Source organism: Oryzias latipes, chromosome 9 (assembly GCF_053564925.1).
Source record: "Oryzias latipes strain Hd-rR chromosome 9, Olatipes_Hd-rR_3.1".
Classification (NCBI taxonomy): domain Eukaryota; kingdom Metazoa; phylum Chordata; class Actinopteri; order Beloniformes; family Adrianichthyidae; genus Oryzias; species Oryzias latipes.
The window spans coordinates 3288381-3308008 of record NC_136245.1 but is presented as its reverse complement, the minus strand read 5'-3'; the positions used below and the strand labels follow the sequence as shown (position 1 = coordinate 3308008).

The following is a 19628-nucleotide window of genomic DNA, read 5'->3' as shown; positions in this document are numbered from 1 at the left end:
CGGCTCAAGATTTATTTATTTACTCAATACTTTAAAAAAAAAATCACTGTTTTTTGTTTTGTCAACATGATATTTAAAAATAAAAAGGTACATTATATTTGACCTCAGGTTAAAACTAAAAACACCAGCAGAACTAAATTTACATTTTTTCGTCATTTCTTAATACATGCAAGTTAGACCTGGAAAACGGCGTCAAATCCTGAAAGATTGGAATTTAAAAAGTAAAAAAACGTGTTGTTAGCAACCTCATCTAACATGGATATAACATAAACAGAGGAAATGTATACACTATATTCCCAAAAGTATTGGCTCATCTGCCTTGACTCACATATAAACTGAAGTGTCGTCCCATTCCAAACCCATAGACTTCAATATGATGGAGTTGTGCAGCTGTTACAGCTTCAACTCTTCTGGGAAGGCTGTCCACAAGGTTCAGGAGTGTTTTTAGGAATTTTGGACCATTCTTCCAAAAGTGCATCAATGATGTCTCACACTGATGTTGGTGGAGAAGGCCTGGGTCTCAGTCTGCGCTCTAATTCATCCCAAAGGTGTTCTATGGGGTTCAGGTCAGGACTCTGAGCAGGCCAGTCCAGTCCATCCACACCAGACTCTGTCATTCATGTCTTCATGGACTTTGACTTTGTGCTCTGGTGCTCAGTCACGTTGGAAGAGGAAGGGGCCGCTTGGGAGCATGGATTTTCCAAAATGTTTTGGTGCCCTGAAGCATTCAGAGTTCCTTTCACTGGAAATAAGGGGCCAAGTCCTGAAAAACAGACCCACACCATGATTCCTCCTCTACCAATTTTCACACTCTGCACAATGCCGTCCCAAATGTACTGTTCTCTTGCAACCTCCAAACATAGACTCATCCATCAGATTTCCTGATGGAAAAGTGTGATTCATCACTTCAGAGAAGGCGTCTCCACTGCTCTAGAGTCCAGTGGCGGTCCAGTGCTTTACACGGCTGCATCCGACGCTTTGCATTGCACTTGGTGATGTGTGTCTTGGATGCAGCTGCTCGGCCATGGAAAGCCATTCCATGAAGCTCTATGTTCTGTACTTGGACTAATCTGAAGGTCACATGACATTTGGAGCTCTGCAGCAATTGACTGTACAGAAAGTCGGCGACCTCTTAGAGCTGACAGTTGACTGGAATATTCAGGACTGGATTTGTTGCACAGGTGGCGTCCTGTGACTGTTCCACGCTGGAATTCACTGAGCTCCTGAAAACCCATTCTTTCCCATTCATTCCCATTCTTTCACAAATGTTTGTGGCGGAGAGCTGGATTTTATACACCTGTAGCCAGGTGAAGTGATTAGGACACCTGATTCTGATCGTTTGGATGTGTGACTGAATACTTTTGGGAACAGAGTGTATAAATATTTTCAGCTCACATTCTCAAAAAAACCAAACAAACAAACATTTTTTTCTTTTTGGATTTTAAATGAAAAGGTTTTCTTCTTTTTCTGTCTGAAAAAAGCTGAACATAATGAGCTTTCGTTCTAATTTTCTGTAAAACAAACTTTCTGTTTAAAATGGTTCTGACAGGAAAACAGTAAAAAGATCTGCAGACCGGAGAAGTTCTTAGCTAGTAGATAACAGACCTGGGGGGCTGGATGTATAGATGTGTGTGTGTGTGTGGGGGGGGGGGGTTTATGAAGTTTAAATCTATACTGACTGTGGCGTCTGCAGGGTCTCGGATTCAGCATTGTGGGGGGGCAGGACTCCGCTCGAGGACAAATGGGAATATTTGTAAAAACCATCTTCTCTAACGGTGCAGCAGCAGCGGACGGCCGGCTGCAGGAGGGTGAGTCCCCCCCCCCGTCCAAAAGAAGTCCAAAATGTTTACCACCTTGGTCGCAGATTGGTGGCAGAAGAGTAAAATTATTATTTTTAGAAAAAAATTCTAGTCACACTTATCAAGCTAAGATTATTTTGCAAATTTGGATCTGATGATACTAAATAAATAGTTTCCTGGGCTGATGAAATTAAGGCCGCCGTGTACAGTTTTTAATTCAGGAAACGATTTTTGTTATTCCTGTTTTCATGCTAATGCTGGACTTATTTTTCTATTCACTTTCAGAGTTTAAACAAGAAAGAAAAGTGTGACGATGTTCAAATCTGTCTGAGAAATGTGTAGAAATCGTGTAGTGGGGCGGAGTCTCCTCTGTCACCAGATAGGAAATCATGTCCTGGTAGCCAATCAGCTCAAAGCTCCGCCCCCACGTAAATAACAGGATCATTGCTGCAGCGAAAACGGAATTAAAACTGAGAACTGAAAACAAAGAGGGAGAAATGCGAGAAAAAGTTGAAAATACATAAACATTTTTTGTTTGATCTAAGGTTTAATTACTTTTTTAAATATTTCTATCAAGTGTAACTTTATTTCTAATCTACAATTTTATTTCCCTTCAAGTTAACTTTTGAAGTTTTCAAATGTTTCAGTTTTTCCTTCACTTTATCCTAATTTGATCCAATACTAATCTTTCTAGATAAGAATTGTGACAGAAAATAAAACACTATTTCCTAAATACCAGGGTCTTTTTACTTCCTTAACATTCAGTTTTTGCAGTTTTCATAGTCCTGAACTGCAGAAAATTGAGATCATACAAAGTCAATTTGTCCAATTTCTAGTTCAAATGACTTATTAGAAACACAAAGACCATTTATGGGAACATGTCAATAATATCAAAATACTTGTTTTAAAATAGAAATTAAGTTTGGTGAATATTTTTCTTGTAAGACGATAATAATACTTCCTAACAGAACAACTGGAAATCGTTTGTACCGAGTGTCTTTTCTAACAAGTCCTCTCATCTCAGTGAAATGATCCCAGCATGCTCAGCGTGTGTCTGAGTCAGACAGTCTTTCACCTTAGCCAGGTGTGGGGTTTCTGTGTCTCGGGGGGGGGGGGCTGGACGCCAAAGAGCCTGTAAACGGGGAGGACCAACAATGGTTTTGTCTTTGTAGGGGATGAGATCCTGGAGGTGAACGGAGAGTCTCTGCAGGGACTGACCCACCAGCAGGCCATCCACACCTTCAAGGTGGACCCCGTCCCTCAGTCAGACATTAAAGATGTCAAAACGCGTCAGTGTTGACCACATTTTCTAACAAGCCTGACTCCGTATTCGTCATTTTCATTTCTTCTTCCTCCGTCAGCAACTCAAAAAAGGGGTGGTGACCCTCACCATCAGGACTCGCTTGCGCAGTCCCAGCCTCACGCCATGTCCCACCCCCACCCTCCCGAGCCGCTCTGGCTCCCCCAACTCTAATGCCAACGCAGGCGTGCCCCCTCCCTCAAGCCCAGCAGATTGTGACGTCTTTAGGAGTCGTGGTCTGGGCCAGGTTCCTGGACCGGGTCTGGGTCCAAAGGACTGCATCATCATGGAGGTGACCCTGGATAAAGGTGAGCTGGCTCAGGGCGGCCTCCTCACCAGAGGAGAACACGCCATGCTGACTGAGGGATCTGCTGCTTCAGAGCCCGGCGTCGGCCTGGGGGTCGGGGTCTGCTGTCTGAGCCCGGAGAACGCCCCCTCTGGGATCTACATCCACAGTCTGGCTCTGGGATCAGTGGCTCGGATGGACGGCAGGCTCAGGTAAAGAACCGTATCAGCTGGATCCGTTCACAGGTGATCTTTGATCTGACCCCACCCCCACCCTGTCTGCGCAGCCGTGGTGACCAGATCCTGGAAGTGGACTCTGTCAGCCTCCGTCATGCTGCTCTCAGCGAGGCCTACGCCATCCTCAGCGAGTGCGGCCCGGGACCCGTCAGTCTCATCATCAGCAGACACCCTGACCCCAAGGTGAGAGCAGCGCCCCCCGCTGACGGGAAAGATGAAGCATTCTGTCGCAGGGCGGGTCTTTGCTCTAGTGCTCTACTCATGACTGCGTCAACATTTTAGATATCCGAACAAGAGATGGATCAGACCATCTCCAGATCCACATCCAAGGACAAACTGAATCGAGGCCGACTGTCCTCCCCAGGTCTGATGGTTTCTTTCCTTTTCTTTTTTTCGTAGAGGTCATTAATGCATTTAATTAATTACAATTACCGCCATGGAGTAGGAGTATTTGATCTTGCTTAAACGTTAACTGCCTTGCTATCTCAAGGTGCATCCCGGACAAGCCCCCACCCGACTGGAAGGGACCAGCAAGGAGAAACATCCCCGCTTCTCAGCTGGACCATGAAGAGGTTCCTGGAGCCTGCCAGCAGGGTGCGTACTTGTTCATCTGTAATGATGCTCTCATAGTCAAGATTTAGAAACAAAGATGGGATTTTTAGGCATTTTGTTTTTACTGTGCAATCGTGTGCAATTAAAAACATCTGAAGGATTTGAAATTAGCCTTAAGATAACACCATCTTTTAATTTGTTTTTTCATTTATGAAAGAATAAAATGCCAAAAAGACGTGTCTGTCTGAGGCACCTTGTTTCAGTGTGAAATACCAGAAGCTGTATCTCAGACTTCACAGACCCCGACCACTGTTCCTCCTGCATGAAGGGTCTCTCCTAAAACTCTTTTACCTATAACTTTGTTTCCGATGCTGGTTTGGAACCGGAGCGTCAATTAGCAACAGTTCTCTGGCTTTCCGCTGTCTAATGCTGTGCCCGTCCTAACCACTAACAACTGAAAAACTATGTAGTGCCCTGAATTTTAAAAGCAAATCAGACGCCATGCTCACTACTTTTCTTTTTTTTTAAATGGCGGATATAACGTCATGGATTTCACAGAGTTAAAACCTGATAATATGAGCGTTTTGCCTCTGTCTTCTGAAGATAAAATTGTTGACAATTTATGCCAAAAATACATTTAAATACAGTTTTTTGGCATAAATTGTTCAGACGCAGATGGGTGTCCCTGAGGGAAAAACGCAAACTTAGAGAAATGCTGCGTTCATGTGGTGTTGAATGAATGATATGAAAAATGACTGTCCAACTCAGAAAACATACCGTAATTTCCGGATTATAAGCTGCTACTTTTGTCACACGCCTTCAACCCTGCGGCATTTTCAATGATGCGGCTAATTCATGCATTTTTTTCTTTTTTGATTTCATTTTTTCTAACAACCGCTAGGGGCGCTCGAGCAGAAAGGGTAAGAGTGAGACAGGGGGAATACGGTAAATGTGTCGAGGAAGATGCAAGTTTAATGTAAATTCCTGCTTTGTGAATGAATAGCAGGAACAGACCCTCATCATGGGAAATGCAGGAAGAAATGCAGATGACAGCTTTCAGGTTAAAAGCAGTGTGAAAAAATCCACCATCACCAACGGGTTTGGAAAAGCCGGTCTGCTGCGTGACGGAGAGGACAGCGCAAGCTCAGGAGAGAATTTACCTCAGGGTGACTCTGACAGCGATAACGAAGGAGAAACTGAGAGAAAATGTTGAAGAATATCTGACGCTAGTCCAATCCAACACTGAGGAGGAAGACTTCCATGGTTTCAGTGCACATGAGGAAGATGAAGAAAGCTCTCATTGACCTTTACGTTCATGTTTTTTTAACCAGCCCTGTTACTACCATATTACTGCCGCGTCACATGCACTGTTTGGAATAGAGCTGTGACGGTGTGGGATTTTTGATCACCGCTGTGATGAAGCAGCACGAGTTGTGGTGTCACGGTTTAACCCCACACACACACACACACACACACACACACAAAATCCCGCAAATGAATACCGGTACAAGTAATAATTACAACGCAGTATTCTTTATTAACAAATAACAGTAATAACTAACTACTACCTATCTAACTAATGAACTAACTATAAGTGTTGTAGAATAACTATGTGTGTGTGTGTCGGCGAGCTGTGTATGTAGGAGGAAGGGGCCGGAGCAGAGCAACAGTGAGTGAGAGCCTCCCTTTGCGCTGCACCCGCTCTCCCCTCCCTCCGCTGCACCCGCTCCCTCCTCTTTCTTACACACGCAGCGCAAGGTTTCAGCACATCCTCATTCTACAACACATGTTTCAATGTGGGCACATGCGGCTTATAGACAAGTGTGGCTTTTATATGTACTAAATGTTTTATCCTTTTATCAATGGTGACACACCAGAATTTCAGGGACAATAAACCATTTGTAAGGATTATCACTACAATATATTTCAGTTTGGTGGGTCAGATTCAAAAGTTCAATTGGCTGCCTATGCCACCCGGGCCATAGATTGCCTACTCGGGTTTAAAGCACTGATTCAAACCAGGTAAAACTTGAGCCAGAACCACTGGATTGGTTCGGCAGGGTTTGGTTCTTCTTGCTGGCAGTAGTGGACTTGTCCAGAGTTCATCCGTCTGAACTGGCCCCTCACTCGTGTCGTTTGTAGGGATCGCTCAGTTCGGAGGTGGAGCTGTCCCAGTTTCTGTCCCAGGACTCCTCCTTCCACTCTGAGTTCATCCTGAGGAGCTCCAACAGTGAGGAGGTGTTGCACCGGCGGAGCGCCTCCCCCTGTGCCGATGGGGACTCCCCTCATGGTAACATTAGGACGTTGATGCAGGAAAGTGTCCGTGACCTGCTGGTGACCTCTGCGTGTCTGCCTGCAGCAATCAGCCGCTCCCTGTCAGCAGCAGAGGACCCCCCTCCCTGCCCCAACCATCACAGAGAGCCCCTGATCCGAACTCTGCCCTCCTCCAGCCCCGCCTCGGCGAGAAGCCCACTCCTGCGCCAGCTCCGGGTTCTGTGCTTGGACGAAGAGCTAAGTGAGGATGAGGAGAAGGCAGCGGGTGCTGCCTCCCCAGGGCCGTTCATGCCTGCATGTGATCAGCCGGCTGTAGGCCCCTTCCAGGTGCTCCTCAGGTCCGTACCGGGAGCTGCAGACGGGAGAGCCGAGGAGGAGCAGCCGTCGGAACGTGTGACTCTGAGGAGAAGTGAGGAAGAGTCCTTCGGCTTAGACCTGGAGATCACATCGTCCCCCCTGATCGTCACGGTGGCAGGAATAAAGCCTGGCAGTGCAGCAGCATGGGTGCGCTTTAAGACCTTTGCCCCGCGTTGTGTGGGGGGGCACATCCACATGCTGAGCCCCGCCTTTGTGTTTTTCCAGGAGTCTGCAGGGAGGCTCCGTGCCGGAGATCAGGTGCTGAGGGTGGGGGACACCTGGGTCCACTCCTGCAGCTACCAGGAGGTCTGTGAGCTCATGCACACCCTTCCTCTGACTCTGGAGCTGGAGGTCAGGCGAGCCGCAGGTGAGACCCGCGCCCCCCCATGATAGAAGATGTTTCAGTCAGAATGTCTCTGAGGTTTCTGTTCTGACCCAAGGTTCTGGTTCTGGAGAAACTTTGACTCTGAACGGTTTTGCTTCAGCAAACTTTGTGTAGTTGTGATGTCAGCTGTGTTTGATTTCATGCTTCATCGTGAGACATAAACCACCAGCTGTTTAACCCCCCCCCGTCTGCTCCCTTCATGCTGGGCTCAGATGCAGGCTCAGCCCGCCCCCGCCCGCCCCCCCACAGTAACCTGCAGGCGGCTGGCTTCCTCTCCATGGTGATTATTCGTCAGTCTCTCCTGGTAGTCGTAGCGTTCTCCCTGTCGCTCAGACTGAACACCTTCAGATTCCCCAACATGTCTGAATGTCTCCGACGACCCTGACGTCCTCAGATGACCCCTGACACAAACGAGGGGCCCGCTGGGATTGGTTGACCTCTCTCAGTGGTTTTAGTTCCCCAGAAAGGCATAGTCATGTTTAGATTGTAGAATTTCTCCTGCGTGTTTTGTTTAGGTACCTTCAGTTAAAGACCCATTCCGCTAAAAAAAAGGTGTTTTGAACAGTTTTATATTCTTTATTCAAGAAGAGAGTGTAAACAGAGATCTCTCAGTTATGGGTGACAGGAAAGAAGGGGCGGGGTTGCTCCGCCCCAACAGTTCCCGCCCACAACTCAGAGGTGAATTTCTGAAGAACTCCTGCCGCTCTGCAGAAACTATGTCCTAAAAAACGACACAGGCTTTTAGATTTGAGCTAAAAACGACATCATCATGGTCATTAAAGACCCCTGGGAATGCTTTGGAGTGGGACTTTAAAGCCCAGGCTGAGCAGCAGTATGATCTTAGGGGTAGCTTTAGTGCCGTCCTTCACTCGCCTTCATCAACCTCCTTGGCCTCTTCTCTTTTCTCCCACAGCTGTAGAGGAACAGTCCGCTCCAAAGATGGACCCTCAAGACCGGTCATCCCCGAGGACAGTCTCGGGCAGCAGGGGTGGACCAAACCTGGAGGGGGCTGTCCTGAAGTCAATCCCTGAAGGACGAAGTTCAGATTTGGAGGATCTCCATGACAACCAACCATCAAACTTTGACTGTGAAACCGTCCACCCGCAAACAGATGACGATGTTGGTTTGAATGTGGAGTCACCTTTACCGGCGTGCCCCCCTGACCCTGCGTCCTGCCGTCTGGACCCGTCAACTGTGGCTCTCTCTGAGGCTGCAGGCCAGATCCAGAGTCAGTCCACGAGTTCTGGTGCTGGACTACCTGATGAGGACTTGAGCACTGACCTCAGCCGGGCGATGGGAGAAACGAGCGTCTTTCAGAATTCTGCCTCTAGTCGGGAGGATGAGGAGTTCGGTTCCTGTGCTCTTCATCCGTCTGTGAGGGGAGGGCCGTCTTCACTTCCCCACACCCCCCAGGTTTCTTCTGCTGCTTCTCAGATGAGCACAGACAATTCTGTAACGAACTTCTGTCAGCAGCCCCCCGCAGCCCCACCCCGCCCAGCCTCCAGCATGACGGTCCCAGACCAGGAGAGTCCCAGGAACGGAACCAGAACTGAGGAGAGTCCAGAGCCCATCCATGGAAACATCTGCCGCCCCCCGACGGACAGCGTCAGTCAGGGGGTTTCTGCAGACGTGCACGCTGTTGTGCACAATGACTGTCACGCTGATGCCCATAATGACGTGCACAATGGGGGCCATGCTGACATGCATGCAGGATTCAGAAATGACGCTGGAGCCTTTTCACACTCCACGGCTCGGATGAAGCGTTGGTTTCAGCCGGTGACGCTGGAGTCCAGTTTCCTGAACTCCTGTCAGGATTCCAACATGAACGAGAACATGAACGGCTCTGAACAAGGGCCTCCGGGGCCCTCCCCACGGGCCTCACATTTTGAGAAGGAAAATGCCTCTCGGTCTGCAACACCTCCTCCATCGGCCTCCCAGAAATCGGAACCTGGACATTTGTCAGGAACCAGAACCGGAGCGGCTCCGCCTGAAGACACCAGAGTGTCCGAGCTGATCTCCCCCGGCTCCTCTGCAGCAGAAGGTAAGGCGGGGGGCGTTTCTTCTGCAGCCGAGCAAACGGGAGCAAAGAGCGGCTCCGTGATAAGTGCTGCTGTAGGGACAGGGGGGGGCTTGAAGTCCACGAGGAGCTGGGAGTGTCACGGCCCCCCCACAAATGTCCTCTCAGACTGCCGCCCCTTCTCGGTCCGCCACCGAATCAAGTCGTTTGAAAGCCTGGCTAGTCTGGACAGACCTGTGAGCAGAAGCTTCGCCCTGACGTTCCCCTCGCTTCACCACAAGGAATCTGCCTGCGGGGGTCCCAACAGCACCAGATCTCAAGAGGGGGGTGTGCTCGCTCCCCAGACCTGCTCCCCCCTCCCTAACCACGCTCACATTGCTAATAACGGCTCTCCGGATGGACCCACAGCGCACACCCAAGCATTTCTGCGGCGCAGACACGGCAGACCCCCCCCTGGCAGGCTGCGGCAGCTCCAAGCCCTGAGCATGCCTGAGCTGGACCAGCTGTGCACAGTGACCTCCAGGGGGGGTGACGCTGCTGTGATTCCCGCCAAAGCCGGAGGGACTGAGCGCCCCCCTCCATCTGTGAGTCTGACCAAGGTGATCCGGATCATCCATGCAGACCCTGGATCCCCCGTGCACGCCCCCCCAGAGACCACAAACAGCAAAGACCCTGGATGGTCCATCAGGTGGGGGCCACTGCATCCTAATCTGCAGCTTTTCAACTGTAATCAGATTAGGCTTAGATGTAAAATTAGAGAAGTTCTCTGTCATCGGGGTTCAGTCAGAACCAGAGAATGCATGAGAAGCATAACCCCCGACGGCCACTAGGAGGCGCTGTGCTGAACTCCCCCTCAATCGGAGGTTTATCCAGTGAAGCTTCAGAGCGAGGATCAAAAAGATCACGTTTCTTGACTCACCTGTGCAGGTCTGTCTGTCACCTGCAGGCTGGACGAGCTGGCAGCCTCCTCTGTGAAGCAGCAGAAGCTGCGGGCGCTGCTGTCCTCGCCCTCCAGCGGATCCTCGGTGGCGAGCCCGCTGCACCAGAGCCTAGCCCAGGTAAAGGTCTGAGGTTCTGCCCGGTTCATGATCATCTGAAGTGACATTTAAAACACAGAAATCGGGTCAAAATGGATTTTTCATCTTTGTTAGTGGCGCCACCATCGGGTGACATTTGGCAGTGATGATGGAATCAGAGACGTGTCTTTCCATTTTATTTTGTCTTTTTCTTCAAATTATTATTCAGAGTTTTTTCTGTAATAAACTTCATCTGAATTGTTCAGAAGTACAACAATCGTTTTTAAATGTGCTGAAACATTTACAGGATTATTTTTGGCTGCAAGCAGAGAATTGGATGTTACAAAGCATTTCCATGGACACATGGTCTCCGTCACGCTGCCTTGACTTTTCTTCCCACTGTGGTCGCTAAACTCTGCAGGCTGACCGCGGCTCGCTGCTTGTCGTCCTCAACAAAGGCGAAGGCTCCGGACTCGGGTTCAGTATTGCCGGTGGCGCCGACCTGGAGCAAAAGAAAGTCATTGTGAGTAAAAACTGTGGTTGATGTTCCAGAACATTCAAACCGAAAGCTGAGAAATGCACCTTAACATTTCTGGCTTTAAAAAGAGACAAGAAAAAGCTGAAAATGTGGAGATGATGCTTCTACAGAATGTAAAGGCCGTGTCACACAGGCTTTATGTACAATCTGTGCATTGTCCACGTGTGTAATTTCGGTCTTTCATCATACGTCTGTGATATACATAATTCTCAAGTGTTTCTTGCGATCATTGGTCGATGTGTGCAGATGTCCGTCGAGGGTTTCAGCCGATCACGTGACTTTAGTTTTGAGCTGTTCAAAATTTGTGGTCGGATGACAATTACGCCGATTATCCCTGTTTTACGTAGTTTATGCACAATTATTATGTAAATCTCACACAATTGTGCTTGATTTTGCGAGATGCTAATTTGTGTCTTTGCATGACCGATCCACGGAAATGTAACGGACTTTTCAGTCATGTACCATTGATGGGTAACCTTTACATCATGCATACGGTGGTGCACATATCACGGTTAAAATGCGTAATTGACATTCAAAACACTAACAAATTGCATAGAAACAGAGCAATAATCACACACGGTTCTTGCACGATTGGCATTTTGTGTGACAGGTATATAAATCGTCCGAACTTTCACCCCTCCAGCAGTCTATACCGAGTGGGGGTCTCTCATGGGGTCTCCAACGCCGCAAGGGAGGTGGCCGAGTACAGCGGGCGCCGATGCGACTGTGGACGCTTGCTTGGCCCTTCTCACTGATCTCCCCGGCTGATGCTCCTGCTGGAGGTCCCCGATCTCAGCGGCCGACTTAGAACTGGTGCGGACCAGGAGAATCTGACTGTTGACTTAAAACACAGCATGGCGAGGGCCCACGGCGGGGGCTGACCATGGTGCTGGCGAGATGTGATTTCTGTTCAATGCTCTGAATGTCAAAGTAAAGAAATTCAACAAAGCGCGGATTTATGTGTTCTCTGCATGTTTTATTCAAACTTCTTCCGTGGTTTTGACGCGGTTCATTTATGATAGATCTGTGAACGGTTCATGTAAAGACCTCAACTTTTCTCATTTTATTCCCCGTATGTTCACGTGTTCAATTTTCCTCTGGGCAAAAATGTAGGTAGCGGCAGTGTGACGCGGCCTTTAGATGTGCTGTGTGTCCAGGTTCACAGGGTCTTCTCCAAGGGGGCAGCCAGCCTGGAGGGCTCGATCCAAAGAGGCGACAGCGTATTGTCCATCAATGGAACAAGTCTGGAGGGGAAAACCCATCGGGAGGCGGTGTCGTGCCTTCATCAAGCCAAACCGTCCAGCCAAGCTGTGGTCGTTATTTGGAGGAACAACGTGGAGCCGGCTCGCCACACCGTGATCTGGCCGGACCGTAAGTGTGCTGCTGCTTAAGTCTAACCCGGGTTGTGCATAAAAATTTAGAAAATTACAACCAGTCTCATTTGGGAGATCTTCTTCCAATTGACAGTAGAATGAGACTATAATATCAGTAGAGTTACACTAGAATGACAGAATGACAATCACAGATGGGCAAATGAAGGCCTGTCGGTGTACACCTACACCAAAAAGTTATGACTTAATCATAACCACAGCTTTTTGCCATTTTTCCACTTAGATGATATCTTATTTTGTGTTTTTTATTCCTGCGTCTCGTTAGTCCTGTTCAGTCCAGCGAGCTGACATTAAGCCTTTTGTCTCACAGGAGCCGACGGTGCGTTTACCGTGGAGCTTCAGAAGAGCAGTGCCGGCCTGGGCTTCAGTCTGGAGGGGGGCAAGTCTTCCTGCCAGGGGGACAGGCCCCTCACCATCAAACGCATCTTTCCAGGTGACCGCCGGTCTGTTGAGTTCAGGCTGAACTTTAAACACTCTCAAACATTTACACATCAGAACCTCACACATACCGTCTTTTTCAGACTATAAGTCCAAATGCATAAATAAGAAAAATCACACTGTACTTTTGGGAGAAATTTCAGGGGGAAAAAAGATATTAATGAAATAAATAGCATTAATAGACTGAGTATATGCAGTAAACCATTGACGCTTGGAAACAGGAATCTAGTGTATAAGTGCAACATATGAACAGTTATTCAGATAAAACTAGATTAACTCTTTACCCACTGGGCATGGACACATCTATTAGATATCTAAACCATGACTAATTCAAAGCTTACAGCTGTAGATATGCATTATGCATCTGATAGACATTTATTCATAGAGGTCTATTGCATATTGGGGTTTAGATCTCTAGCAAACAACTTTCCTACAGTTAATTGCGTTGTTGTGCCATCAAGCCTTGCGCGTTGTAAACAAGCCATTTGGGTAGTTTCTGCCCACCGGACACTGGATGTCTATGAGTTTTCTAACAGGCATTTATTGTAGATGTCTACTGGACGTCTTAGGCAACTCTATTTTGTTACTCTATTAGATTAGAGTAACAAAATAGAGTTACAAAATATATGAAATCCCTAAATTTGACAGATTTAGGGATTTCAAGTGATATACCCACCAGGCACAGGATCTCTATTAGAGACCTGATATACATCTACTGTAGATGTCTACAGAACATCTCTATTTTGTTACTCTAGTTGTGTACCAATAGTGTTTAGTGTTCTACATGAAATCTGCATATAGAGGTCTCCTAAACATCTATCTGTAGACATCTAATCATTTGATATCTTTAGACTAGACGTCTATTAGATAACTAATAGACATCTATTGTAGAGGTCTACTGGACATCTTAGACAACTCTATTTTGTTACTCTATTAGATGTCTACCGAAAGTTTTCTGAAACTAACTGCCATCCCAAGATTAGAGGTCTTCAGATAGATGTGTAGGAGACCTCTATATGCAGAACGCCATTGGTAGACAACTAATATAGTAACAAAATAGGGATGTCAGAGAAGTCCTGTAGACATCTACAGTAGATGTATACCAGGCATCTAATTGAGATCCTGTGCCTCGTCGGTATATCACTTCTTCCTCTTTCGGCTTCTCCCATCAGGGGTCGCCACAGCGAACAAGTCGCATGGTAAATTTGGCAATGTTTTACGCCGGATGCCCTTCCTGACGCAACCTTCTCAAGCCGGGCTTGGAACTGGCACAGGGGTAGAGAAAGGAACAGGGAGCAGCCCGGAGTCAAACCCTGGTTTCACGGACGGAAGGCGCCGCAAACCAGCACGAGCTAAACCGGCTCCCTTGGTCGGTATATCACTTGAAATCCCTTAATCTCTGTGTTGCCCTCTAGTGGTTGTGGCAATTTATTTTTAAAAATCACATATAAGTCGCACCTGAGTATAAGTTGCACCCCCAGCCAAACTATGTATGACTTATACACCAAGCAATACGTTACACAATAACATTCACACTCAAACAGTGACACAGTTACACAAATGTTTACAGAGATGTTAACACGTGCACACTCAGGTCACCTTTGTTAGGCGTGTCATGTGTCATGTGGAGTTGTTGGATCCACAGCTCCTCTGGAAAATCACCGACCACCATTTCCCAACATGGCTTCATCTGTAGGCCCTCCTACGTGTGAGGAGCTCACCGCTCCACGGCCTGAATAAGACGCCGACATCTACTTTGGGCGCTAGTGCCGTGGCAGAAATGTGAATGTATCTGCTGTCAATCAAAGTGACTTATCGTGTGTGTTGGTTTGGGTTTATTTGCATAATCAGGATTTAACGGAAACAGTGTCATTGCAAAATTGTGTTTTTTGACATTTCTAGAATGTCGATAACGTTTTGGGCATACGTGTCATGGAAACACAGCTAGTGACACATTCATTCCCTCACTTCCCATACAATTCCACTCGCACACATCTACACACACAAGCATTCACATGGTCTAAATCTTGAATGCTTAAACGAGGAAACGCTGTCAAACATTCTCACAACATTCTCCCACCTTGGCTTTCCTTTCCATATGGTTTTTGGGATTATTTTGACCTCGTAAACAAGGCTGACCTCAGCGTCTCTGTCATCACACACAGACGGCATTACAAACCCAAAGCTACAGAACGCTGACGCTTCAACATGCTAAACATGACTGGTTGTTTCAGCTGTTTGGTGTGGAAAACTCTCCCACACGGCCGTGTTAGTAGGAGGAGCTTCGTCCATTCAGCTGTTGACCGGGACGTTACAACACGTGTGTGATTTACTCCCCAACAAAATTCCTTTGTGACTCTGAACCGTTGCATTCCTCCACCTCAGGGGGCGCTGCAGAGCAGTCTGGGCTCATTTCCGTGGGGGATGAGGTTCTGTCCATCAACGGCTGCTCTCTGGAGGGGCTCATGCACCACGACGCCTGGAAGATCATCAAAAACGCAGACGAAGGTCTCAGCCAGCTTCTCCTCCGCAGACCCATGAAAGACGCCCCTGCTCAGAGGATCCTCTGTAAAGCCCCCCCCACAACACGACATGAGCCAGCAGCAGAGGGGGGGGCTCTGCACCTTCTGATAAAGGACTTATGTTGAACTGTGCTGTGTGGATCCTGCCTGACAGGTCTGTGTGACAAGCATGTACACACAAAGGACTTTTTTTTTTAAATAAACGACTTCTGAGAAAACATGCAGCAGCTGACTGAAGTAATCCAGACTGTCACTGAAGAATCAGAATCACTTTATTTGCCAAGCGAGCGCATGTACAGGGAATTTGTCTTCGGTTACTTGTGCTTTCGTGCAAACTAGCAAGGTGAAAGGATAAATAATAAAAAGATAAATGATAAAAAGAAGGTAGATGTAAGGTAGCTGTATGAATAAATAAACATAACTAAATAAAGGAATGGATTAAATTAAAAAAGTCCAAAAAATGCAGCAGCAGTAGTTCCAGTTTGTGGTTGTACAGTGTCCCTGAGCAGTCCGGAGTCAGGAGTTCATCAGAGTGACAGCTCGGGGGAAGAAGCTGTCTTTGTGGTGAGTGGTTTTGGTTCGCAGTGTCCTAAAGCGCCGTCCTGATGGGAGGAGGCTGAAAAGGCAGTGTCCAGGATGAGAGGGGTCTTTTACGATCCAGAGCCCGCTTCCAGGCTCTGGATCGGTACAGGTCCTGAATGGAGGGAAGGCTGGAACCAATAATCCTCTCAGCGGATCTGATGATTCTCTGTAGTCTGTTCCTGTCGTGTCTGGAAGCTGAACCAAACCAGACCGTGATGGATGCGGTCACGACAGACTGGATTATTGCCGTGTAGAAGATGGTCAGCAGCTCCTGAGGCAGGTTGAACTTCTTGTCGCAGGAAGTACAACCTCTGCTCAAGTAATCCAGGCTTTAGCTACAATAATCAAGTTTTCAGATTAATATAAACTTTGAAACAATCCAGACTTTCACTGATATAATTCAGGCTTCAATTGCATTAGTCCAGATTTAAGAGTAATCTAGACTTTGAAATGATCAGAATCAGAATCTTTTATTGTCATCATGCAGTGCACAATGACATTTTCCCAGCAGCTCTTTTCTAATTAATATTAAACATAAATAATACAGAAGACTGTACAGTAAGAAAAAGATGAACATTGTACACATGGAATGAGTATTGCATACATGATTAAAAGTGCAACCAGAGCATAGTCAACTGTCAACTGTGTGGTGACAGGGGATCAGATGCCTATGTTAAGACTGTGTGTGGCGGGGGGGGGGGGGGGGGGGGGATCTCACAGCTCTAGGGAAGAAGCTGTTTCTCAGTTTACTCGGTTGGGTTCTGATGCTCCTGTATCTCTTTCCAGAGGGAAGCGGTACAAACAGTTGATGTCCCGGGTGGGCGGGGTCTGCAGCTATACGACCAGCCGTCCGTCGGACCCGTGTAAATCCAGATTTACACTAAAATAATCCAGACTTTTACTTTAAAAAATCTGAACTTTCACTGATATTTATAATCTAGGTTTTAGAAAACTCTTGACTGAATCAATCCAGACCTTGATTGGAGTAATTCTGAGCTTTACTAAAATAATCCAGACTTCAGATCTAGATTTTAGAATAATATAGACTGAATCAATCCAGACCTTCATTGATATAATCCAGGTTTTAGCTGCAATGGTCCAGATTTAAGAATAATATAGACTGAAACGATCCAGACCTTTATTGGAATAATCCAGACCTTTACTAAAATAATCCAGACTTTCACTGAGATTATCCAGATTTTGGGAGTAAATTGTGTAGACTTTCGCTAAAAGGATCCAGACGATACAATAATTCTGACTGTGTAGTGATTCAGAGCTTGACTGAAGTGATCTAGACAAAACGATTCGGCTTTGGTCGTTCTTATTTTTGCACAATCCCTTTTAAAGGGTTCATTCTTCCCCTTTTGCTTTTGATCCGTTTTTATGAATCATTCAGGGCGCTGAAGTGTTTTGCTGGTTTACCTAAGGAAAGGCTGAACATCTGATTGGTTGCACTGATGAAAGCCTCTGAGCTTGGGGGGGTTTGCGTCTTGCTCAGGGGCACATCAGCAGGTGTGGAGTTAAAACAGAACTCTGCAGCCATGAATGACAGATTGCCTCACACAGAAGCTCATTAGATCCACCTTCAAAACATCACTGAGATGGCGTTGTTGACGCCGGAACTGAGAGTGACCAGCAGGAGGCAGCAAAGCCAAAGGTTTCTGCTCTGAGCGCTTCTATTAGGGGTCCTTAATCCTGACTAAACCATAGAGAAGAAACAAAATGATGTTTTCTGCAGTCATTTGCTCTGATACGTGCCTTGGAATGGGGGGGGGGGGGGTCTGGGCACCCTCTCATCAAACTGTAAGCTGATTAAAAAGAAAGGGTCTGAGAATCAGCAGGGCCCAGACCCCCCCCCCACTGTGGGGGCTGCAGTCTGGCAGAGCTCATGCGTGTCCGATGAAGATAGCACAAAACCACGGTTCACTTTGAGTCTAAGGCTCTGCTGGAACGATGGAGCGATTACAGGAACAGGGGCTCCAGTGTGAGCAGGAGCCACAGAACAGATTTCCTTTACAGGAGAATCATCAGAGACGTGAAAATCCTCCATTTCTGAGCGAGGACGCTTGTTTGTGTTTTATTTCTGGATGTGGACAGGAGTCTGGATGTCTGTTTGACCTCACCTCTCTGCAGGATGAGTGACGAGGAACAGCTGTGGATCATCTCCATCACAGCAGGTCTCCGAACTCCTCGGTCAGCATGAGGGCTTGGCCTGACCATCAACAGGTGGGGAGAATGTTTTTGTGCAGCATCTGCTGGAAAAAGCTGTTCTGCTGCACAGAGGAGAGCAGCTGAGGTTTGGCCCTGAGGAACAGCAGAGGACCTCCATGCAGGTTCTGTCCTGCAGAAGCTGAGGCTGCAGCTGCTGATGTCCTGTTGTCAAAGCTCCTGTCTCCTGCTGGAGAGGCGCCGTCTGCTGTCAGCGCCGCTGCCGTAGGTTCAAATGCTTTGGCCTTTCTGGAAACAGGAAGCTGATGGGCTTGGACAGACTGGGATCGCTGTGCACAGAAAAGAAGCGGTTGCAGAAGTAAAGCCTTTGTGGCATAATAACGAAATGAAATGCCTTGAAATATAGAGGTTTAGGTTAAAACGTTTCCAACTGAGGGTTAAACCATGAATGAGGTGATTTTTTTCTAACATCTATATTTCTGTAATATTACTTCTCTTTGTTTTACATTCACAGAAATGACCTCTTGTTTTTTAACAGTATTGTGCAGAGAAAGCACAGTGGAATGACCCGCTCTACTGAAAATTGTGTTTTAAATGTGTTTTTGTTGCCTATTTCTGATGAAAGAGGATAGAATTACACCTAAAATTGCATCTCTGCGTATTTCTTTATTGAAATAATTTTGAATGCAGAGCTTATTTGTCACATAGAAAATACGCTGGGCGGGGCCACAAGCTTCCTGCTCCATTCTGATGCATCAACCGACCGACAAATTGGTTTTGCTCGTCTGTACGGCTGAACAGCTCCATTATTGCTCGCCATTTCTGTAATGTTGGCTCTGTGAGGGGCTGTAAGCTGGTGGGAGAGCATGAACACAGAAAGCTGAGTGAGATCTGTGGTTTGTCAAAAGAAAAAGATGCCAACAGCTCGCAGATATTGAAAACATGAATGGTATTTCTGATGGGTTGACTCTATAGTCAGAGTTGGAGTGTTTGGATGACACACGTGTCCATGGTGTTTGGCTGTTTGTGTGTGTTCCAATAAATGGACGTTGATGCTGATAAGGAGACGTTGCCTCTCTGCTCACCTCTGCTTTTCCTGCTTTTCTGAGACTGGGGTCGTGCTGTGTGTGGGTCACGGTTAGGCTGGGTGTTAGTTTTAAACAATGTTAATAACAAGTAAATAGTTTTTAATTAAATATAAGCAAATATTTTATGATTTCTCTGCAACCCTTTATGTCTTCTACGTTTATGTTATGAGCTCCATTTTGCTCTCATTTATAATTTCTGGAGGTTTTAACTTGCGACGCTCTATCAATCATGTTCATGGTTCCAGGGGCCCCCGCTATGCCCCCGCTAGGTTCCTGTCAGAGCAGCCTGTGCAGGTAAAGGTCTGTGCGTCTTCACGCACGTTTGACATATTTGACATGAACTTGTGAACAATTTCTGTCTGGGGAGCCTCCAGAAAAAAAAAAACCCAAAGTCCAACTCACCATCTATCACCTCTCATCGTGCAACAGCGCACGTGCATGCGCGCCAAGCGCACGTTTGGAAGTTACCCAGGAAAGTTGGGTAAGCGGCTCGCGCCTGAGCCACGCGCCGCGCTGAAGTAACTCATTGTGCGCTCGCGGCGGTGTAGCTTTAAGACTGGGGGTGTGTGGGTGGGTGGGGGTCTTCGATGACGCAGGAGCGAGCCTGAAAGATGCTTCAAACTCCAGGCTGAGCGCGCGTGCGGGCTGCGCACTCTGCAGCCTGGATCCGCTCGTGCA

The 19628-nt window shown here is 47.2% G+C and overlaps 1 protein-coding gene across 2 annotated transcripts in view; it reads left to right on the top strand.

Annotated features, from left to right (window-relative positions):
• The window catches only part of pdzd2 (PDZ domain containing 2), a 45155-nt gene extending 29826 nt beyond the window's left edge, over positions 1 to 15329 (top strand). Inside the window, exons 11-26 of one of the 2 annotated variants that reach the window (XR_002290919.3) lie at positions 1694 to 1808; positions 2972 to 3045; positions 3161 to 3407; positions 3480 to 3597; positions 3672 to 3804; positions 3904 to 3985; positions 4112 to 4215; positions 6316 to 6463; positions 6533 to 6951; positions 7030 to 7171; positions 8103 to 9230; positions 10153 to 10264; positions 10644 to 10745; positions 11918 to 12131; positions 12462 to 12584; positions 14975 to 15329. Coding sequence is in view for 1 of the 2 variants with exons in the window: in XM_011479699.4 (XP_011478001.1) it covers positions 1694 to 1808; positions 2972 to 3045; positions 3161 to 3407; positions 3480 to 3597; positions 3672 to 3804; positions 3904 to 3985; positions 4112 to 4215; positions 6316 to 6463; positions 6533 to 6951; positions 7030 to 7171; positions 8103 to 9894; positions 10153 to 10264; positions 10644 to 10745; positions 11918 to 12131; positions 12462 to 12584; positions 14975 to 15237 (4188 nt within the window). In the remaining variant the exon portion in view is untranslated. Of the gene's footprint in view, positions 1 to 1693; positions 1809 to 2971; positions 3046 to 3160; positions 3408 to 3479; positions 3598 to 3671; positions 3805 to 3903; positions 3986 to 4111; positions 4216 to 6315; positions 6464 to 6532; positions 6952 to 7029; positions 7172 to 8102; positions 9895 to 10152; positions 10265 to 10643; positions 10746 to 11917; positions 12132 to 12461; positions 12585 to 14974 lie in introns of both variants that reach the window. The other variant, XM_011479699.4, reaches the window with a different exon arrangement.
• Positions 15330 to 19628: the final 4299 nt, after the last annotated feature.